The 20,332-nt window shown below is 44.1% G+C and overlaps 1 protein-coding gene across 1 annotated transcript in view; it reads left to right on the top strand.

Moving 5' to 3' along the window:
• The window catches only part of rims2a (regulating synaptic membrane exocytosis 2a), a 119,325-nt gene that overhangs the window by 73,283 nt on the left and 25,710 nt on the right, over positions 1–20,332 (top strand). The window contains exons 15-25 of the mRNA XM_034528920.1: positions 525–655; positions 1,077–1,248; positions 1,588–1,741; positions 2,478–2,504; positions 3,805–3,873; positions 6,227–6,365; positions 6,685–6,786; positions 8,725–8,841; positions 11,818–12,003; positions 13,577–13,683; positions 14,016–14,048. Of these exons, the coding sequence (XP_034384811.1) occupies positions 525–655; positions 1,077–1,248; positions 1,588–1,741; positions 2,478–2,504; positions 3,805–3,873; positions 6,227–6,365; positions 6,685–6,786; positions 8,725–8,841; positions 11,818–12,003; positions 13,577–13,683; positions 14,016–14,048 (1,237 nt within the window). The remainder of the gene's footprint in view (positions 1–524; positions 656–1,076; positions 1,249–1,587; positions 1,742–2,477; positions 2,505–3,804; positions 3,874–6,226; positions 6,366–6,684; positions 6,787–8,724; positions 8,842–11,817; positions 12,004–13,576; positions 13,684–14,015; positions 14,049–20,332) is intronic.

Here is a 20,332-nt window from a genome sequence, read left to right as displayed (position 1 = left end):
CACTGATACAGTAAGTCCATGTGTTATGAGCACTAAAAGGGATAGTTCAGATCTTTATCTAAAAGGAGTTGTATGAGGGACTTCTAGTTGTATAGTTACTTACAGTACAAGGCCCCCGTTTTACGGAAGCAAAGCGATGTCCTGCTGTTCCTCCAAACTGGTGGCGTGCAGTATACCGTGTAGGTAAACTGACTATGGGAGTACATAATCTGAACTATCTCTTTAAACTCTGAGAATTTGTGCCACCAAGCATGTGACTGGACATCATCCTAGCAGGTAGACACGTCCCTCCTCTTCCCTGAAGGGTAAATACAGGAGAAGACTCTATGCTGTGGTCAAAAAAATAAATAAAACGGTCGGCTGGAATGAGAGAGTTCCCAGTAAAAGAAGACACAAGTGCTCCTGTAGTACTTGACTTCTAATTTGATGCACTTGTCTTCTCCTGCATTATTCCCTCTGTGTGTTTGCATTCCTGTTGGCCCTGATCGGTCCCTCAGCAGGCTGTCTCTGCTCTGCCCCTGCAGGTCAAACTGTGGTATGACAAAGTGGGCCATCAGCTAATTGTCACCATCCTGGGCGCCAAAGACCTGCTAGCCAGGGAAGACGGCCGGCCCAGGAACCCTTACGTCAAAATCTACTTCCTCCCTGATAGAAGGTAAGAGTAGAAACAGTTATTATTTTGCCCTCATTTAATGTAACTTCGATTCCCTTCCGTCCACAATGTTATTTGACATAACTCAGTTATTATATGTCTGAGAAAATGGATTTTGTGTTAGTGTGGATTTTTTTTTTTTGGAACATTGCTGTGTTGTCACGTGCGTCATGTGTTTTTTTTTTAGCCGTTAGCTTCAGGAAAAGCCTGTATTTAACTACTGTGTTGGTCATTTGTTAAGCAGTTCTTTCTTATGCACTGATAACATGCTGGAAGACATTTTCCTCACCTTGCCGTCTCTTTGCCATCATCAGCATGCCACGGTGATGTGCTCTGTGCTGTGTCGTGTTTTTGATCTGTTGTATTCGTGGCTCTCCTCTATCATGGTTGTAAATAAAAACAGTTTGAATTATTGTTCCTCCAGCGACAAAAGCAAGAGGAGAACAAAAACGGTAAAGAAATCCTTAGAGCCCAAATGGAACCAGACCTTTATGTATTCGCCGGTGCACCGGCGGGAGTTTCGGGAGCGCATGCTGGAGATCACATTGTGGGACCAAGCCAGGGTGAGGGAGGAGGAGAGCGAATTCCTGGGAGAGGTAAGGAACCCAAAGCCCCCCCATCAGGGACACTCACTGACAGTATCTCAGCTAATCCTCTGGAATGAGGCCACGCCTTTGATAAAGCTCTGACAAGGTTGTGGTGGTCCAGTGCTCGTCGTTTTTATTTTACTGTGTAAAACTGTTAAATAAAGAGGGGAAAAGATTGTTTTGAACTGACGTAGGAGATCTGATTATTGTGGCACTAGTGTGTGTAATTCCATCATTAAAAACAAAACAAAATATGTTAGTTTGCAACCATTTGCAGTGAAGATATTTTTTGACTGTGGACTTTTTTCTTTTCTTTTCTTTTTTTCTTTTTTTTTTTACATCCCGCAGATCCTTATTGAGCTCGAGACGGCTCTTCTGGACGACGAGCCGCACTGGTACAAGCTGCAAACCCACGACGTGTCCTCGATCCCGCTCCCGCGCGCCTCCCCGAACACGCAGCGCAGGCAGCTCCACGGAGAGAGTCCGACGCGACGGCTCCAGAGTGCGTAACCCCCTCTGTCCCTGACACACACACACACACACACACACACACACACACACACACACACACACACACACACCTCTGATTGATTTATTGGAACTCATGGGCAAGGCATAACGGAATGTGTGACAAAAGGGTCATGCTTCTTAACATTTACAAACCATGGCACTTACACAATAACTTTACTAAAATCAAAGACAAGACATTTCTATGTGGCTACATTTCTAAACTTACTTAACAATCTTGTCTACAATAGTACACACTAAGAAAATGTGGGTATAAATTAAAATAATTACTGAAGTCAGTTCTTTCCTCCTTTTCTATTCCGAGTGTTAAGTAAGAACTCCTTCCAAAGCATATGTGGCACATGGGCAGTCTGAGTAGGTCGATCCAAGGTGGATTCTCTAAAGTGACGGTCTTTTTTTAACAACAAAAGGTTTGTTGAGACATTGTTGTCGTCACCGTACTTGCCGGAGCTGGCACAGTTTACGAAAAGGCACGTGGGAGTCGTGGTCGTGTAGCTGAAGTCAGGATAAAATCAAGATCGACTTCAAATGGTTCCAGATTGTTTTTGTCAAGTGGGTGATCAAGCTCTCGATATCGGTCCACGTGGAGTCCACGTTTCGCCCCACTGGCTTTCTGTTCCTGCTGCAGTAAATGAAGGCTTTGTAGTGGATGCATATTTTGTGTTTTTGTCGTGCATGTCACATCAACTTTACTGCTTCTGCTTTTACAGACAAAGGCTCATATTCATGCAACTCAGGTAAAGCCCCCTCACCCCCCACCCCCCCCCTCCATGGAGCTCTATGCCCTCAGTGTTCTCTTCTTCCTCTGCAAAGATGCATCCTTGTGGCCTGATTCTCCAACCCTGTCCGTTCCCCCATGAAGGGTGCATGTCTCTGCTTACATGGAGTTTAATGAGGGGAGCTGGTGTAAACTTTTACACCACGCGTGGGAAATCCGACACATGCACGCTCCAGGGAAACTGAGATTAAGGACACAGTGGTCTCCTCCCCAGAAACCATATCCTGCAAAACGTGATGTGCTAAAAACCCAGGCAATCTGCCAGTCCCGGCACACACAATATGACTTTGATTTTGACCACTTGCCTTTCCTCTGTAATGCAAAAATGTTGCTTGATTATTTTGGGCCGTTACCAACACGTTCCCTTTTTAAGAAAGCACAAAAAAAATGCTTTTTGGCAAACTCTGCAGCCCATTCTACTTTGCTTGTGTTTGTGTGTCTTGAGTGTGTTCTTGATCACGGGGTGACATGAGATGATGCTGCTACTTAAAACAGTGGCGGTTTAGCTCATTGTGTGGGCCCTCTCTCTCACCATCCTGTGAGCAGATGCTGGTGAACGTGCGTCAGACTTGTAGTCCGCGTTACGCAGCACTGATCCACCGTACTGCTCCACCGTACTGCTCCACCGTACTGCTCCTACTACACACTTAAGGCTCGCTTCCCCCCCCACCCCCCACCACCACCAGGATGATGTCCTGGCTGTTTGCGTAAGTGTGAGGTGAAAGAGCTGACGGCTGTAAAAAAAAGTATCCAGCCAACTGAGAGGAGAAGTTCGGAGCAGCAGAGTGCAGCACTCGTCATTTCTGAACGAGTGCTGCACGGTAAACACGGTGTGTGTGTGTGTGTGTGTGTGTGTGTGTGTTGGGTGGCTTCAGGAAGAGGTTCATACTTTAAAGACAGGAGACAGGGAAGGGCGCAATAAGGCTTCCGTAGTATTATCTGTAACGCCACATCACTTATCTCACCTCCACCGTCACATACACATTGAACGATATCCCCTCAAAGTCAGATGAAGACAGATATGCATTTTTTTGTTGTCGCCGTGGATCAGTGAAATGCGGGCGTTATTTGTGTTCAGCTGATTTCACATAAGTCATCCAAAACGGTCTCCTGCGGGACCGTTTGTTGTAGTGCTATGAGGAAGGGTGCACATCTTAGGGAGGTATAACACGAAGGAAATGGGTGAATAAGATGGACGAGGGAATGAAAATGTCTCCTGTGTTTTCCAATGTTTCTCTCTCTGTCTCTTTATCTCGAAGGATCCCAGAGGATAAGTGACAGCGAGATCTCCGACTACGATTGTGAGGATGGCGTTGGGGTAATAACAGGTAATATATTACGGTCATATTAACAAGACTCATGAGTGCATGTGAGTGAAATCTGAAAAGCAACATGAGCCCGTCTGGAGGTAACATAGTTTGAGGTTTCACCAGGTCGAATTCTATTTTTTCTAACATTGTTTTTTTAACCTCACACCACCTACATGCCACCATCTGTCAAATGTAGGTGGTGAAGTTATCTCCTGCTTAGTATACTGTTATACATCACATTAGCAGGGTGCAAATGCTGCAGCCCACCAGCACTGAGCTGTTGTCTGCCTCTGCGCTGCTATAGTTGCTGTTCTGCTGTGCTCACCGCCCACGCTGCACATCAGAGGAGGAGCTCCGCAATGCTGTTAGCAGCCAGAGAGGAAAACGGCGAAAAAAAAGAAAAGACCGAAAAGTATATTTGCCCACGTTCGATTTCAACCTCGAAGGAAACCGGCGCTGCGAGAGCAAAACCCCGTCGGGGAAAACATAGAGACTTGCTTTTGTTTTTTCTCAAGCGAAAGATAATATTGCAGCATGGTCTTTGTTATCCTCTTTCAATTAAGACCTCTCGCTCGAAGACCGCAGGAACTGTGCCGACCTTGTTTGTAGGAAAGCTGTTGGTAAACCTCGCGTTGGAGGCGGCTGCCTCGCGCTGTTGATTTAGCGCGTGGTAATAGTTTACATTTCAGTTTTCAGAGACAGAGAGAAGGATGGAGCGTGAGACGTAGAGGAGAAGATGCATTGGAGAGAGAGAGAGAGAGAGAGAAAGGGAATAGATTCAGTTGACAGACACAGCATCACTGATGATACTGTAGCTGAGGGAAATCCCCCTCCGGTCTAGCCTCTTTAACATTCTCATCAGCCCCTCACTGCCTCTCCATGCCAGGCAGTCACCTTCACTTCCTTCACAGTGAAGGGAATACCCCTTCGTTCAGCTGCGGTCGCACCCTCCATCGCAGTTTACCCTGCAGTCTTTGCGTGAAAGGGACAGTTTACCCCAAAATCAAAAATACATGTTTTTCCTCTTTAGGGCTTATTCATCAATCTAGACTGTTTTAGTGTGAGTTGTCTAGCTTTGGAGATAGAGATGTCTGCTTTCCCCGTCCAACGTCAACAGCAATGCTTCTTTCCAGAAACCATGACCTAGTTATTCAATATGATCCACCTCATGATGGAACTCATTTCTTTGGGGTGAACTGTCCCATTAAACTGCTGACGCTATAACTTTCAGATGAGGAAGTATAAAAAAAAAAAAGATTTTCCGGTATACTAACTACCCGGTCTTTAATTGTCTGTCACGAGTAATTACTGCACGGGTACGGCTTATGCCTTTCGAAGCTCAACTCCGTTTATACAACTGGAATTTTAGAAGTGAAATGTCGTATGTCAAGAGGAAGATAGATTATTACTTTATTATTTTGGCTCCGCATGGTGTTTGATTGCTCTGCTGCAGGAGGCTGTGTTGGAGCGGTTGTTTAGAAATGACAGATGTGTTCCTTTTTTGTGAATCTGCATCACGATGAAGTAGTTATATTGTTAATTTCTTCTCCTTTTTAATCTTCAAATTGGTGTCGAAATGGTCTGACATTATCAGAATTTCAGCACTTGCGATATATTATTTAGTATGAATATTCTAATCTGTCTGTGCGGTCAACTCTTATTCAAATCATATTTCAGTCAAACTTTCTCAAGTGAAGGTCAACATAACATTTATCTCCAATTTTTCCTGCCTTTCCTCCTTTTCCAACAATTGATTCCATGACTCATTTTAATGTGCTATACAATCTATTGAATATCAATCAAGTGTAATAGTGCTAAGCATTGACCTTAACCATGGCTGCTAGCCACGTCTGATTATCGGTTAATGAACTCTTTCAAGTTCAATGGACCAATCGGCCTCGCAGAGAAAATTCATTAAAATGTTTCTGATATTTTTTTTGAAGGCTATTTTCATGTTTAATGCACAGTGTTAACACCGCAGATTATTGAAACTTAGACCTCGTTTTTTTTGGAATATAGAGACTCAGCATAATGGAAAAAAGAAAAGAAAAAGCATTGCCTCTGCAGATTACCACTTTAGCACACGTTTTTATAAAGTTTGGTCTGTTTCTTCTAAGTTATTAAAGACTAAAACTAAATTATTAAAAACTATTTTAAACTATTAAACTCGATCTGCATCGTTCGCTGCTATCATTTTTCATTATCAAATGCAGCAGATTTAGACAGATAGACCGAAAACTCGCAAGGTGTTAAAGTGAAATTGGCAACGCATTGTATTTTTCTTATAATTTAAAGCTTTTGAGAATATTATGACGGAAACAACAACCCCCTCTTCATCCCTCCTTTCCTCTACCTGTTCTTCTCTTCGCAGACTACCGGCCAAATGGCAGAGACTTCCAGAGCTCCACGCTGTCCGTCCCGGAGCAGGTGATGTCGTCTAACCACTGCTCTCGCTCGGCGGATAATAACCGGGCGAGGTCGCGCTCTCCCAGCGTTCCCCCACCCTCCAGGTAACTAACTGGGCTTGATTTCATTGGTGGAAACTCTGTGTTTTGTTTTTTTACATTTTTTTATTTTTATATAAATGTATTTACCACCCTGGTGAAGTCCTTTCTAGCCTTAATTTCCTTGAAGGAATCCATAGGGTTTAGGGACTGTACACCATTAGCCCAACATGTATGTACGATGCAATATTTCTCGCGGTTGCTCTGAGTGCCTCACATAAACATGAGCCGATGTGCCCCCCACCCCCCCCCCATGGCCATTAGGGGTCAGTGTGTGGTGATGTAAACTACATGAGGGGTGATCTGGTCCACTTCTGTCACACAGCAGAAGTCTGGACCCAGCCTTTGACCTTAGGCCTTCTCAGTACAGCTCCTCCACTAGAGTGGGCAACCACAGTGTGTCCGAAGATAACTACTCACCTGACAGGTACACACACACACGCGCTCCAGCTTACACTTGTGTACCGTGGATGCATGCACATACGCAGGCAGGCATGGAGCAGACGCTGGCAAGCACAAGTGGTGGCTGGTGAGCCGACGTGCAGGGAGGTGTTTTATGCACGCGTACACTTAATGCACGACGCATTAGGACAAGACATGTAGGACTGCACCATGTAAGAGAAGTAATGTACTTACTTACTAATCTTATATTTAAAAAAAAAAAAGGTAGGAAACATTCTAGTGCTTCAAATGCTGCATACAGCATGCATCATTTGCATGTATCTCGCTATCTTTATGGAAAACGTGGTCAAGGGGAAGTGGTCAGTTATCTTCCCCATCAGCACTTATTTTCTGTGAGGGTTGGAAAACTTTGCTCCAAGAGTCCAATCATAGCCTTGGCAGTGCCAGGCCGCAGCTACTTTCCCCAGTTCAATTAAGTTTATTTGATATTTCTGAGGCTTGGCCTAAATCAGTGTCAGACGCAGAAAATGCACTTATCTAAATTGTCTGGGACAGTGCTCACTTGAGTGAATTTAACATTAACATTGGCCTGTTATTTATTGAGTCACGGAGAAATTTGGAAATGCACCAGAACTCCGACAATATAAAACATTGAAATAAATCTTGTTTTTTTTTCCACATGTCTTTCCGCCTATATTTCCCTACTGTTTTTGAAATGTGGTGTCTGTAAAAGAAGAAATCATATGTAATATACATGGTCTTACGTTCTTTGTAATCATGCAGTAGAAGTGACACCAAGCAGGTTTAGGTGTTTGGACTTTGCTTTTCAGTGTGCTCGGTGTACCACTTTCATCTGTCCGTGTGGTAAAGCTGAGGAAGACATCTTCTCAGCATCTCTAACCTTCCTCGCCTGTTTTTTGTACCCTCTTTGAAACTGTCAACATCAACCTCTCCTATGAGCTTTCTCACTCTCTTTACGTCGTCGTTTCTTTGAGAAATCTCTCTCCCTCCGTTTTTCTCACACCTCCATCTGTCTGCCTATGATTCTGTGTCCCTCCTTTCCTCCTCCTCCTCCTCCTCCTCGTCGTCCTCGTCCTCCGCGTCTTCCTCGGCGCCATCTCAGATCCATCTCTGTCTTCTCTCCTCCCTCCATGTGGTCGCAGCCATTTTCTCACCCTACCTCGAACCAGACATACTCAGCCTATTGATGATCCTCAAAACGACCCCAGGTAGACTTTTACCTGATCATGCATGACGCCTCATCTCAACCCCCTTTTTATTTTCTTTGAGGAAATATTATCATTTGGATGTTCAACACGTGGCACTGACACAATGGCATGTTTTCAGTCACTGTAGTTAATGCGCAACGTGGTTTCCTGGATGCACTGAAGTGAATGCTTCAATATTATCTGACCATTGTCAGTGACATCAGCGTTGTGTCGTATTCAGTATATATTTATTCTGCTAAAGATCAAATATATACGCTCTGTGTGTGTGTGTGTGTGTGTGTGTGTGTGTGTGTGTCGTAGAGTACATTGAAAAAAAAATGAGTACACTTCATCCATCCGGTATCAGCATTGCTTATTCTCTCTTTTCATCACCTCAGGCATTGTGATGTAACCATTTCTCTCAGTTTGCTCCAAACATTTCGTGGGTTGACCACCAAAAGAGTGACGACGGCAATACTGAACATGGATAAGTGTCCATTGGTTGTGAAGTTATGTCCAGCGGAGGGGATTTCTCCCTCAAACACTCAGAATTCAGTTTATATGTAAATCACTGTGGATCTGTAGGGTAGGCATGTTTTCAGGCAGAGAACAGTGTGTGATGGGGGAAAAAACATGGTGTACTCCAAGTCGTCTTCCCTTGCAGGTTATTTTTTTGTTTTCCATGTTGCCTTCCCCTTTTTTTCATTGAGAAAGAAAAATGAAATGCTGACCAGTTGTTGATATTTTTCCGCCAGCCGCAACCACCGCGTGTACCCAATCTGCCGAGAGGAAGCAGTCAGGTTACTGCGGTCCACTAGGATGGCCCGCGCCTATTCTGAGGGCGCCTACTCCTCCGACTATGACTTCGAGAGGTATTGCCATGCACTGCCGCTGCATCCGTGCATCCGCCATCTTGTGGTCCCCTCAAGTTGTCCTTCGTCCGTCTTTTAATTTATCCGTGATCGTACATGTGATGACAGCAAATGATATCCGGTCTCGATATCGTTTTTTTGTTGTTGTTGTTGCTAAAAGCGTCATCACGGCTCTGAAGTTGCGTAGATGTGAAAGGGTAATATAATACACAACTGCCTCGGTATGTGGAGGCCTCAGAGCTATTTGTGTTGCTGACGTCGGCTCTATGTCTCCTGGTTGTTGGGTTAAGTGCTGGCCAGCACCTTACTGTCTATTTGTTGATGTCCCTTGTTTATGTACCCATGCACATTGTACCAACAGCAGTATGTTGCTCAGTGGTGTGTGTGAGTTTGAGTGCTGTCCCTTATTTCGACATGCTATTGGCAGCTGCGCATCACTCGCCTGTACAATGGCATCTCCGATGCATTGCTCTGGGCTGCGCAGCAGTTTTGTCAATTCCATGTTTTGCCCTTTGGCTTCTAGCGTCCGGCCAGAATGGGCTGCCAGGCCGTTCCAAGCAACCATAGAAAGGCCTGCTGACACCCATCTATCCATCCCCAGGAACCCACGCCAGCATCCTGATGCACCAATAAAAATAAAAAAAAGACCCCCCCCCCCTCCGCCCCAGAGAAATGCTGTAAATGACTCCACTTTATTCTGTCTTCAATCTTTCGCCTGCTGCCATCTGGCTTTCAGTCAGGAATAACGTGACGCCTGTGCCATTTCTCTCCGCTCCAAGAGGAAAGAAAGTGATGAGTCCTCAGAACTCAGCCCGAGAGCCTGACTGACTTTATTAAAGTGTCACAAAGTTTCCCCGAGGCCTCGGCTTGGCTCGACTTCAGGCTCAGCCTATAGCCCAGATAGCCATTAACGAGAGCCCTCCGTCTTCTTCTCTCTCGCTGTCGTTTTGTCTGAGCGGACAGAGAAAGGAAAGTAGCCAGCATCTCGGTGTTATCCACAGAGGAGTAGAATAGATTTCCTTCCTCTCGTCATACAGATACAGTTTGTTGTCTGCCTGCACCACGGCAGAGGAAAAGCAGGGAACTAAACGAAATGAGGGCAGAGGAAAGAAACAGAAGGTGAATGGAAAAGGAGACAAAGATGAGCAGCGGAGAGCACGAGTATAGTCGAAACCCTTTTGGCAAGGGTCTTAGTTTAGGTGATTTCCCCTCAGAACATGAGACAATGTTTTTCATGGTCCTGTTTAAGTGCATCGCCCTAGAGTCTACCTTGAGTGGGACAAAGTCTGCAGCATGTACGCATCAACAAAAAAAGCAGTGACAACGTAGTGAGCAGTCCTATTCCAAAGTGCAGTCGGTCGGGGGCTACATCCATCAAATTACACCTAATATGAAGTTTGATTTGCAGCAGACATAACCTTCACATTACCCATAAATCCTTGGCCATAACAACCTCATGATGTGAATCCACTAATGATTATGTTGACCATCACTGTGAATGGTTGCAGATGAAGAATGTTAAAGGCTGGTTGCTGACTGATGGGCCTTTGTTTTGCTATTAGAGACAAAAAGGTAATCTCCTCTACTGGACATTTTTTTGTTCATACTGCAAAAGGCTACAGACACTACAAGACTATGACAATATTGACTTTTTAATTAAAAATTCAAATGACTCCAATGTGAAAGAACATCTTCCATATTCCCGGAAAAAGTACACAATTTAGAAAACGTCTTTTAGTGTCTATTAAGCTTATTAGTAGCAGCTCACAGCTATTTGTATCTTTAGAACACCAACATGTCTCCTTTAGGATAAGAATGGTGAAACGGTTTAGTTAAATACAAAATGAAGAATGCAACTGTTGAAAGACTAAAGATATACTCGTTTAATTGTTCTAGAACTTTTACAGTTTCACCTACAGTGTGCATGCCCAAACATCTCTATGCTTGTGACAACTCATGTTAAAAGGCTAGGCTGAATATTTCCTTTACTTTTTTGATATGTGCAGTGTGATGCAATTTTATGAACATGTTTGTATCCTCCTATTTTCTCTCTGCAAAGTGGAATAATATCGATGTACACTATCAATGATTTATTTTCTTGGTTGAGACACCTCACCTGCTTCTTTCCTCCAGCTCTTCAGATCAACACGATGTTGCCTTCAGTCTCACTGTGCCAAAACTACTTACAATGGATGTGCATTTTTCTGGAAATAGCAGATATGACAACCCTAAAGCAATGTAAAGATGCACTTTCCATCACACCTCACTCTACCTCAAACAGACTGTAAATGAACACTCACTCACCAGGTATGGACAGCACATGGTCCCTGCCACCAACCTGACGACCTCCCTCTTAATTCACTACAGGACCCCATAGACCACACAGAATGCACCTTTTATTCCCAGAGAGATGTTGAATATTTTTTATTTTGTCACTCTAAAGGACCATACCTGAATGTTTGCTTGCGTAGGTAAATGTACTGCATTTAAATCACATGTACTTGACAGCAGACCTGTTTCCAAAGCAGGCTGTAGAGTTTTGAATGCGTGATTCCGACCTAACATGCAATATTAAGATACATTCATTGTTTGGTGAGTTGTTTGGTGGTCAATGACAGTGAATATTATGTCAAATAGATATGTTTGCACCAACGTTGCAGTGCGACTGTCGGGGAATTTAACCATAACTTACACAATGTTCATTCTGATTACATTCTTTGAGTGTTCCTAGACAAAAGGCAGGAAAACATGTTGAAATTGGACTGTATGATATGGGAAATAGTTGGCAGTGTAAATTCTAATATTTGATTTGTAGTTAATGGGTTAAAATGTGCAAAAAAACAAACAGGTATGTTACTGAAACACATGCACTTTGGACGAGTTTTGAGGGTGCTGCACATTTCTTTGCCCTCCATACTGTCCCTGCCCTGCTGGGGCCCCACTGAGTGCCTGCCTATCTCTCAATAACCTCTGTAGGAACCACGGAGCCATGGATAGACACGAGTATCACAGCAGGTCCCGCTCTGCAGACCAGCGGCCCACTATAGAGCGGCCCACGTCCCGCTCGCGCTCCACTGAACGCCCCCACGACTCTTCGCTCATGAGGTCCATGCCGTCTCTGCCATCTGGGAGGTCCGCCCCCCCCTCACCTGCCTTGACGAGGTGTGACCCAGATCAGAGACGCTAACCATCTTAGCACAGAAGCAGACTGGAGTTGTAGCTGTACAATCATTTCCCAGAGGCATAGCTACTCTGGAGGGAGAGATAATTTAAACTTTCACTTAAAACATCAATAAGTCGACAGTCATTATTAGACTAAAGCCCAGCGAATTCATTAAGGCTAATAGTGTGTTGCTAACTGGGAATATGCAATATAGTGTACAGAGATCTTATACAGGTTAGTTAGTTAGCCTAGATACCAGCCTAGCTACCTAGCTTACCCAAATAGCTTCATATTAGGCTATTTAGATAAGCTAGGTAACGTTAGCCCACTGACTCCATGATTTAGCTTGTCATAGTAATTGTTTTTTTAATATTCTCGTGTTTTTTTCTTGCTAAGCTACAAGTCTAGTTACTAGCTAGAAATCAGCAACTTTGTGAACATCTCTGGTTCTTTTAAATCAATCAATAGGATTATTTATTTCCCCAGAGCAGCTCTACCTCTGCTAAATGTTTGCATCACTAGAACCAAACATGAGCTCCCACCCACCCCGAGCCTGACTAACTCACAGAGTGAACCAGAACCCCCACCCCCAAAAAAAACACATCACCACCTAACTCCCACCCTCCCAATACCCTGCTTCCCCACCTCACTTCACCCCACCTCCCCCCCCCCCACGACTTCCACCCACCACCCACCACCCACCTAGCCACTTTCTGTTTTGTCCCCAAAGGCACTGGTGCTGTATTTACTTTCCCCATGTTCAAGGCACGGCACCACCGACACCGTAGGTGGCGTGCCGGCGTTTTAATTTGGAACACACTGCTCATACGCTTGCGTGAGTATAGCAGTGATGGGCCGACGTTTTTTTTTTTACTTTTGATTCCATCACTAACATCAACTGATGCCGTTTTATCCTGTGATTGGCAGTTCTGTTTTCCTTTCTTCTTTTGTTTTGAGTTGGAGCCTTTTGGGGACAGTCTGAACGCATGGTCGCACTGGTCTGCCGTTCCTGCATTGAACTCTTCTCTCCTTGCAGCGGGATGAGTCGACTGCACATGCGGTTCACACCTGGCATCTTTTTATTATTTTTTTTATTGCAGCTCAGTTCCCTACAGTTGATGTGTCCCTCCACTCCCATGTGCCAAACTTCATTGCTGTGTGCATTGGTTTTTGCTTTAAATAACTCTATGTAACCACTAGGAGTTCTATCTCATTAAAAAAAACACTTTTTGTTCTTGAATATTCAACATTAAATTCGGCTTTAAATTATAAAACAAATAAAATAATCTCTCAGCCACTGATTATCTCCAATTGAGCCTGACAGTGACCAGCATCCAAATAAGTAATTATGTGATTCAATCTATATGATACATTATTAAACTGGTATCATAGTAGATAGCTTTTTTTATGTTAAGCTTTACCTCCTGAAAACCCTTCTTTCTTTTTTTTATTAACGCTATTACTTTTTTCACACTGTGATGTGGGTGCAACATGTCCAGGCCCTGCATCCACCATCAGATCTTGTCCTAATTTGTGTCTCACCCCCACTGTCCGCCACTTCTTGTCATGTAGGGCTCATCCTCGTAGTGGATCAGTCCAGACCAGTCCCACCAGTACCCCCATGTCCAACAGACGAGGAAGGCAACTCCCACAGCTTCCAGCCACGGGGAAAGAAAGAAGTAAGTCCCCTTGGTTGTTTTCTATTTGTATTACAGGGTCTGTGAAGAGACGTGAAGACTCGACGAACCGCATGATAATATCGTTTTTTATTTGGTGGCCCGACTGATCGGGGCTGAGAAGTAGCTTTGATGTGACAGCGGTTGCTGACTTTCACGCTTCATTTTTGACTTTAGGATTTTGATTTGCTGGTGGAATCTTTTAGGATTAGCTAGCGATCGTATCTTATACGCGAGGACTATGCTCCTCGTCGTTTATTATGTGTCATCGGTGTTTACTTTTGCCTTCCACCCATAACACCTCCCCTGCGTTCCCTTTCCCATTTCCCTCTCAGAAGATGGAGACGAAGGGACACAGCCTAGTGAAGGTCTGTACCTGAATGTGCGGGTTTAGTCTTTCAGGTTGAGCTGCACCTTACTCTGAAGGCCCAAACCCAGTCTGCAATGGCGGGCGACTGGTTTTACCGGAGGCTCCTCGGTGCTCCTTGAACCCTCCGTTGCAGCTGTGCTTAACGTACAGTTTGGATGTCCTGTGTTGTGCTTGTAGGACTCTCTGGATTCTACTTGTGTACCAGCGTGGTGATTTAAATGTAGCCTCCCCGTTTTGAGTTACACTCTAAACATGTTTTTGTATTCGTCTCGGAGTTATTGATTCATTTGAACTATTTGGACTGCTGAGATACTCCACCAAAGCTAATGTGTGGGGGGGGGGGGGGCTTGTCAAAGCACTCGCATAACTGTTTCATCATCGTCAGAGTCCATGAGGGCTTTCCCTGTCTTCTGTACAGCGGCCAACCAGCCCGTCTCTCTCTCTCTCTCTCTCTCTCTCTCTCTCTCTCTCTCTCTCTCTCTCTCCTGTCCTTCCTCTTTATCTGTGCCATCTTTTTTTATCACTCTGAAGCTCTTTCTGCCTGGACCTCGCCATTGCTCCTTTGTATCGCCTTTTTTCCTCTTTCTTCCCGCCCCAGTCTCTCTTTCTGCTCTCTGTCAGACAGTGTATCCTTCCTTTCTTCTTTTTTTTCTTTTCTTTATTCTTTCGCTCCTTTTTTTCTTTCCTTCTTCTCTTTCTTTCTTTCTTTCTTTCTTTGTTCTTCTTTTCCTCTCTCTTACCTTGCAGGACAGTGGCAGTGGGGCGAAGTATTAATCTGACCTTGTGCTGCAGCTCTCATAAAGCCGTATGGCACTCGGCTTATGTAATGCAAACGTCTGCGTATGTGTGTGTGTGTGTGCGTGTGTGTGTGTGCGTGTGTGTAGCGTTTTATGGATCGGATTGTGTTATTGCCCCGTGCTGGTTACAGAGAAGAGCTGGACTGTTGATAAACCTGCTATTGTTTCACCTCGCTGCTGTATTTCAAACTATATTCATACCTCACACTTACACACACCTAATTATCTTGTATGTTATCTGTTTATGTGTGGCAACTCCTAAGAGGGAGCAGGGGAGGAGCCCGGGGCGTCTAAACCCCAAAATGGTCGCTCAGGTGTGTGTTTTCTTTTTTTTTTTACTACAGAAACAGCCTTTAAACCCAATCCTGTACCAATGTGTTTTTCTCCATTGTCTTGAAATGCCGCTCGATTTAATAATATTTCCATGCTTGCTCACAATGGATTCATTATGAATTTCGGATGTACAGTACGTGTTTGTTACATTCATCCACAGGCTTCAATGAACGGCCAGACTGTTGGCAGAAACTGGAGTTCCCCACAGTTTCCGCTTCCTACTTTCCCATCTGTTTATGTGGCGTGCTTCTGTCCTCTGACTGTGCGGTGCTATGACTCAACACTGCCATAGACGTAGTGTAAGGTTTCTGAAAAAGCCCACATTATCTTGTATTAAATTGTCTATAATCATAGTGGTCAGAGTGATGTTCTGCAGGCCAAATGCTGCTGTATACCATGGTAACACATGCATGGTGCAACAGTAGCATCATAGCATTTAGCCCACTAGTATTCAGCATCGTGGAGTGTGTGTGTGGCTCTGTGCATGTACATGTATGCGCCTCTGTGTTTGAGCGCATACAGAAATGAGTTGCCGTGTTCATGTGACTTACCAGTATGGGAGGTGGGGGGGGGGGGGGGTTCAGAGCGCCATCATTTCACGAGCCTCCATCTGTCTCTCTCTCTACTAGCAGCACACTATGAGGAAAAACCCCAAGGCCCACCGGTAAATGGGAGGAAAGGCAAGTAGCCAGAGTAGTGTGATGGCGTGAGTTTGCTGTGTGGGCTTTTCTCGGGTCGACACGACTTCTTCATGTGTGACATTCGCTCGCTTTCTGTGATTCTCATTGCTCCTTCACACTCGGTGGCTCCTCTTTCGTATTAGCCGTACACAGTTCTCTTTGTCCACATGTCATCTATTATATAGACTGAGTGCGGTTAGTCGAGTTGGAGTGATCAGATTTAAGAGTTGTGCGTATAGCTGCAGCTGATGTTAATATGTACAGAGAGCTGTCGTTGTGATCTCTGCTGGTCTGTCCCTCTCCGGCTCCAGGATGGCCCAAATCTGCCGTCTACTTTAATAGAAATGAATTCTGCTCAGCTACACCTCACAGAGCGCTCTCGACTGTATTTCCATTGTAAAATTGCCAATCGTTTTTAACGAGACATGGATTACTGAGCAGCACTTCCTTAAGACTGCCAGTTGCAGTCATACATGACTCTTTGCAATTTTCAGCCACAAATTAAGATTGATTATTGCAATTCTGTGCATTTCACTTTGCCGTGGAAGTACTGCAATCTGTCCAATCTGCTTTTTTTTTTAGACCATCATGGGCTGTTACCTTTGTTGGCCAGCAGATGGCGCAAAGTTCATTATCTTTGATGAGGAGCTGTCCATGAATTCAGTGCTGAAGTGGCAAAGAGTTTTCGCACCAATTGTTACACTGGCCTCTGTTATTACTGCTAAATATTTAGATTAGATTGTAAACCCCTCCGAGGCAAATTTGGGATTTTGGGCTGTACAAAATACATTTAATTGAATTTAAATATTTGTATAACGTTGTATTAAGGTATACAAATTATTCTTTTTTTGCACATTTTGTGCAGGATACAAAAAGTTCTCTTGATAATCCAAGGTCTCTAAGATGGCTATAGACCAGACCAGTGTGTGCGTGTGTGTGTGTGTGTGTGTGTGTGTAAAAATCTGTACTGTATGTGTGTGCGTGTCTCGCTGTAGAAGTGACATGGGAGGACCAGCAGCGAGGGGTGAATGGCTCTTTGTCTGACGGAGGGACACAGCCACACTCCACCCTCACTGACGCAGGTTGGTTGGCCTGGGTGTGTTTTTTTTGTTGTTTTTTTTGGGACATTTTAAACACTGCGTTTCACTTTGATGGAATATTCAAATTGTCGTCACAATCAACCGTATGAGTCCATGAATAGTAAAACTCTCACCAATGCTGCCATCTGACGGGGGCCATTACATCGCAGCACAGCGATAAGTCGGAGCGACTTCGGCATTTATGGAATAAAAACACTAAGAATAATTCGGCCTCGTGGTAAGTTTGTGGCACAACTGTGACGGCTCAATCCACCAGCAACGTATCCATCATCCGACAGCCTGAGTGAAGCACCAAATCTGCTTACTCATGTAATTCTCTGTCAACTGAGCGTGCCACTTTAATAAAGAGGAATAATTTGTAAGGTCGCGTTGACAAATTATATCGAGTTCAAACGCTACCAATGGTAACTCATGCTGTCCCACATACCTATTTTATTTTAATTGCTGAAAATAAAGTTGAGGAATAAAGTGCCTGATTCAGTGCGGAGAACCCTGTTCTATCATCACAGGAATTGAGAGTTTTGGTAGAATAGTGGGAAACAGCTTTTCTAAAAAAAAAAAAGTCCTTTCCGAAGACTTCTTGAGAGCTGCCGTAAAAAACAACGTTCACTGCAAAGCAAAAACATAATAATCTGTTGTTTTTTTCTATTCATGGACTCGTGTAAAGTTTTGCAGTTTCAAAATCTGCAACATTCTGCCAAAGTGATCTCGTCATTGAAGAGTTTTTTCCACGTCTGTCTTTCACAGTTTGTGTGGATTCTTTATTAGCTGGAATAATAATAATAATAAAAATAATAATAATAATGCCTCACCAAAGTCAGACCTGGCCATTGTACTGTAGAAGCTGGATGTTAACATAAAAAAAAGAAACATTAAATATATAATCTCTCTTAATATTTTGAATTGGCCAACAGAAGGATTTAAAAAAGATGATTAACATGAGTTTACCCAGGTCAGCCTCTGGGTGGCATCCTTTCTTCTTCCTATCTCTCCTCTCTTGGTGTGCGTTTGCAGTGCAGCGTGGAGCTGATGTTTCTCCACACACTCGTCGTCGTCACCAAGCGTTTTGAAAACGGATCGAGGTTGAAATGTAAAGAAATAAAATCTTAATTTAATGAAATGGAGTTGGATGAGATGCTGTCGCCCCCGTGGTTGAATTGCAGGAGAACATGAGATGTGTACGCTGAGGTAATGACTTGAGGTGTCTTCAGGTGCTGTTTTTCGTTTTCCACCCCCCTTTGACTTGAGCCTCCTTTTATATGTATGTTATGTTACTCACATGCAATGCCCACATGATCTGGGCTGTGACGGCTACAAATGTGCACTGAAAACATCTGATTCTATGAGCAGTGTGTCTCCCTCTTTAAACTCCCATGTTCTCTGCTGCTCTCTGTGTCTTTGCCTCTGCACATTTTGTTCAACTTTTACGTGTCCTGGAAAAGGCTGACTGAGCACGACGCTCTATTGCAGGGGGGGGGGGGGGGGGGGGGGGTTTGAATCACACACACACATCTCACCTCCATCTATTTGTTACGAGTTTCCCATACCAGGACTGAATTATGAGCGAGGGGCGATGCGAGAAAGCTTTTTGCAGGTGGTGCGGTTTAAGAGAATCCGTAGTAGCTGAGAGTTAAGAAAACAGAATCCAAAATGCATACATTTAGCATGGTATTGTATATATCAGGAGCAAAGATATGCGCGCAGTTTTCTTCTCTGGAAGAAGAAAAGAATATGTATGTCCGATTCATTTTCTATTGTCCCATGGTACTTTTTTGTTTACATTTTCTGTGAACTAATGAGTAAGATTAAAAAAAAACTAATATATATATATATATATATATATATATATATATATATATATATATATATTTCAAACATGCTTGATGTACTGATACTGCTTTGGCTGTTCCCATAAGAAACATTTGCGTTACACAAGAAAAGAGAAAGAAGTGTGTCGTGGATAATTTAGTATCATTTTCAGCTTTGGTAACACTGACCTGACCCACGATGGCGTTCATTATTGTGGAACGGTAGGTATCTATAGTGAAAACACCATACTTTTTATGTTACCTCTATGAAGATCCATTTGTAAATGTATACTCTGTATATTACCTTGCTGCATGTCTGGGGCCAGTATGAACCCACACTCACTCCTTCTGGTTCTTCACACACACTTCACATATCACTCTCTTCTGCCGATGACCTACATGATGTAAAATAAATAAATAAATCACTTCGCTCTCTCGATTACCATTTGACTCTCTAATGAGATGATGCTAGCTGCCACAAAGAGATGAAAGCCGGTGAGGCAGATGTCTCACATTGTCTTTTTTTTAATTAACGTGACACTTCATTATTCACCCTAATCGAGCACTAATTGAGGTGAATGCAAAAAAAAAAAAAAAGAGAAAAAAAAGAAGAAGATGCAGTCTGATGTAGGCTCCTTTTGCCCTCCCGGCTGTCACTGTCGGTTTTGTCAGGTCGCAGATCAGACCGGAAGGGTGATAAAATTGGCGCAATGTGAGTGGTGGCCAGAGGGGGCAGCGTGACTCTGAGGAGGGGTTCACATGGTCACCAACTGACCCCGATGTCGAACCCACGATCTGAGGTCACGCGGGACTATCGGTGTGGTTGCTTGCACCACAAAGAGAACACGATAGAGAAATGAAAACACAGCTCTGTGGAGAGAAAGAGAAGACAGAAATATTCCAGGGTCAGCGGCAGGACTAAAGAAAGAAGGAATGACACGGAGATGGGGGAACATATGTAATCCGAAGCAACAGAGATGCCTCAAAGCAAGCAGCCGATCACGTTGTTACGTAACCTTGTTTGAAACAGATACTGTAGCTGACACGCACGCGCGCGCGCGCGTGTGTGTGTGTGTGTGTGTGTGTGTGTGTGTGTGTGTGTGTGTGACTGAGAATGTGCACTCTACTCAGGTTACATCTGTATTCCCTTGTGAAAATCTTGGTGAGGTCGTCGGCTCGTTCTCTTCTTTGCGCTCGCTGCTCTGTGCTCTCGGTTTGGTTTGTTTTGCTTTGTTTTTGCCTCTTCTTTTTATTTTATTTTTTCCAGGCTGTCTCGCCACAGTTGCCCCATGCAGACTCAAGTGACATCCACTTCTCCTTTTACCCTTCCCCCCCCCACCCCTCTCCCTGCCTATCCCCAGAAGTGTGGTGTTCCTGGTAGGGCGCATTAACATCTCTTTACTGTTTCAGCTCTTTTTCCTTTTAAAGCACAGAAGCTCACCTCTCCCCCCCCCCCGCCCCCCCCCCTCCATCCCTTCTCGATCTCCAATAACCAAATGCTTAGCCTCTACCTCAGCCTCTCCTGTTTTGACTTCTCACTGTGCCCATGGTGGAGTTTGTGTGT

The sequence above is a fragment of the Cyclopterus lumpus genome, chromosome 25 (genome assembly GCF_009769545.1).
Source record: "Cyclopterus lumpus isolate fCycLum1 chromosome 25, fCycLum1.pri, whole genome shotgun sequence".
Taxonomy (NCBI): Eukaryota; Metazoa; Chordata; class Actinopteri; order Perciformes; family Cyclopteridae; genus Cyclopterus; species Cyclopterus lumpus.
This window is presented reverse-complemented; position numbering and strand designations above follow the sequence as displayed.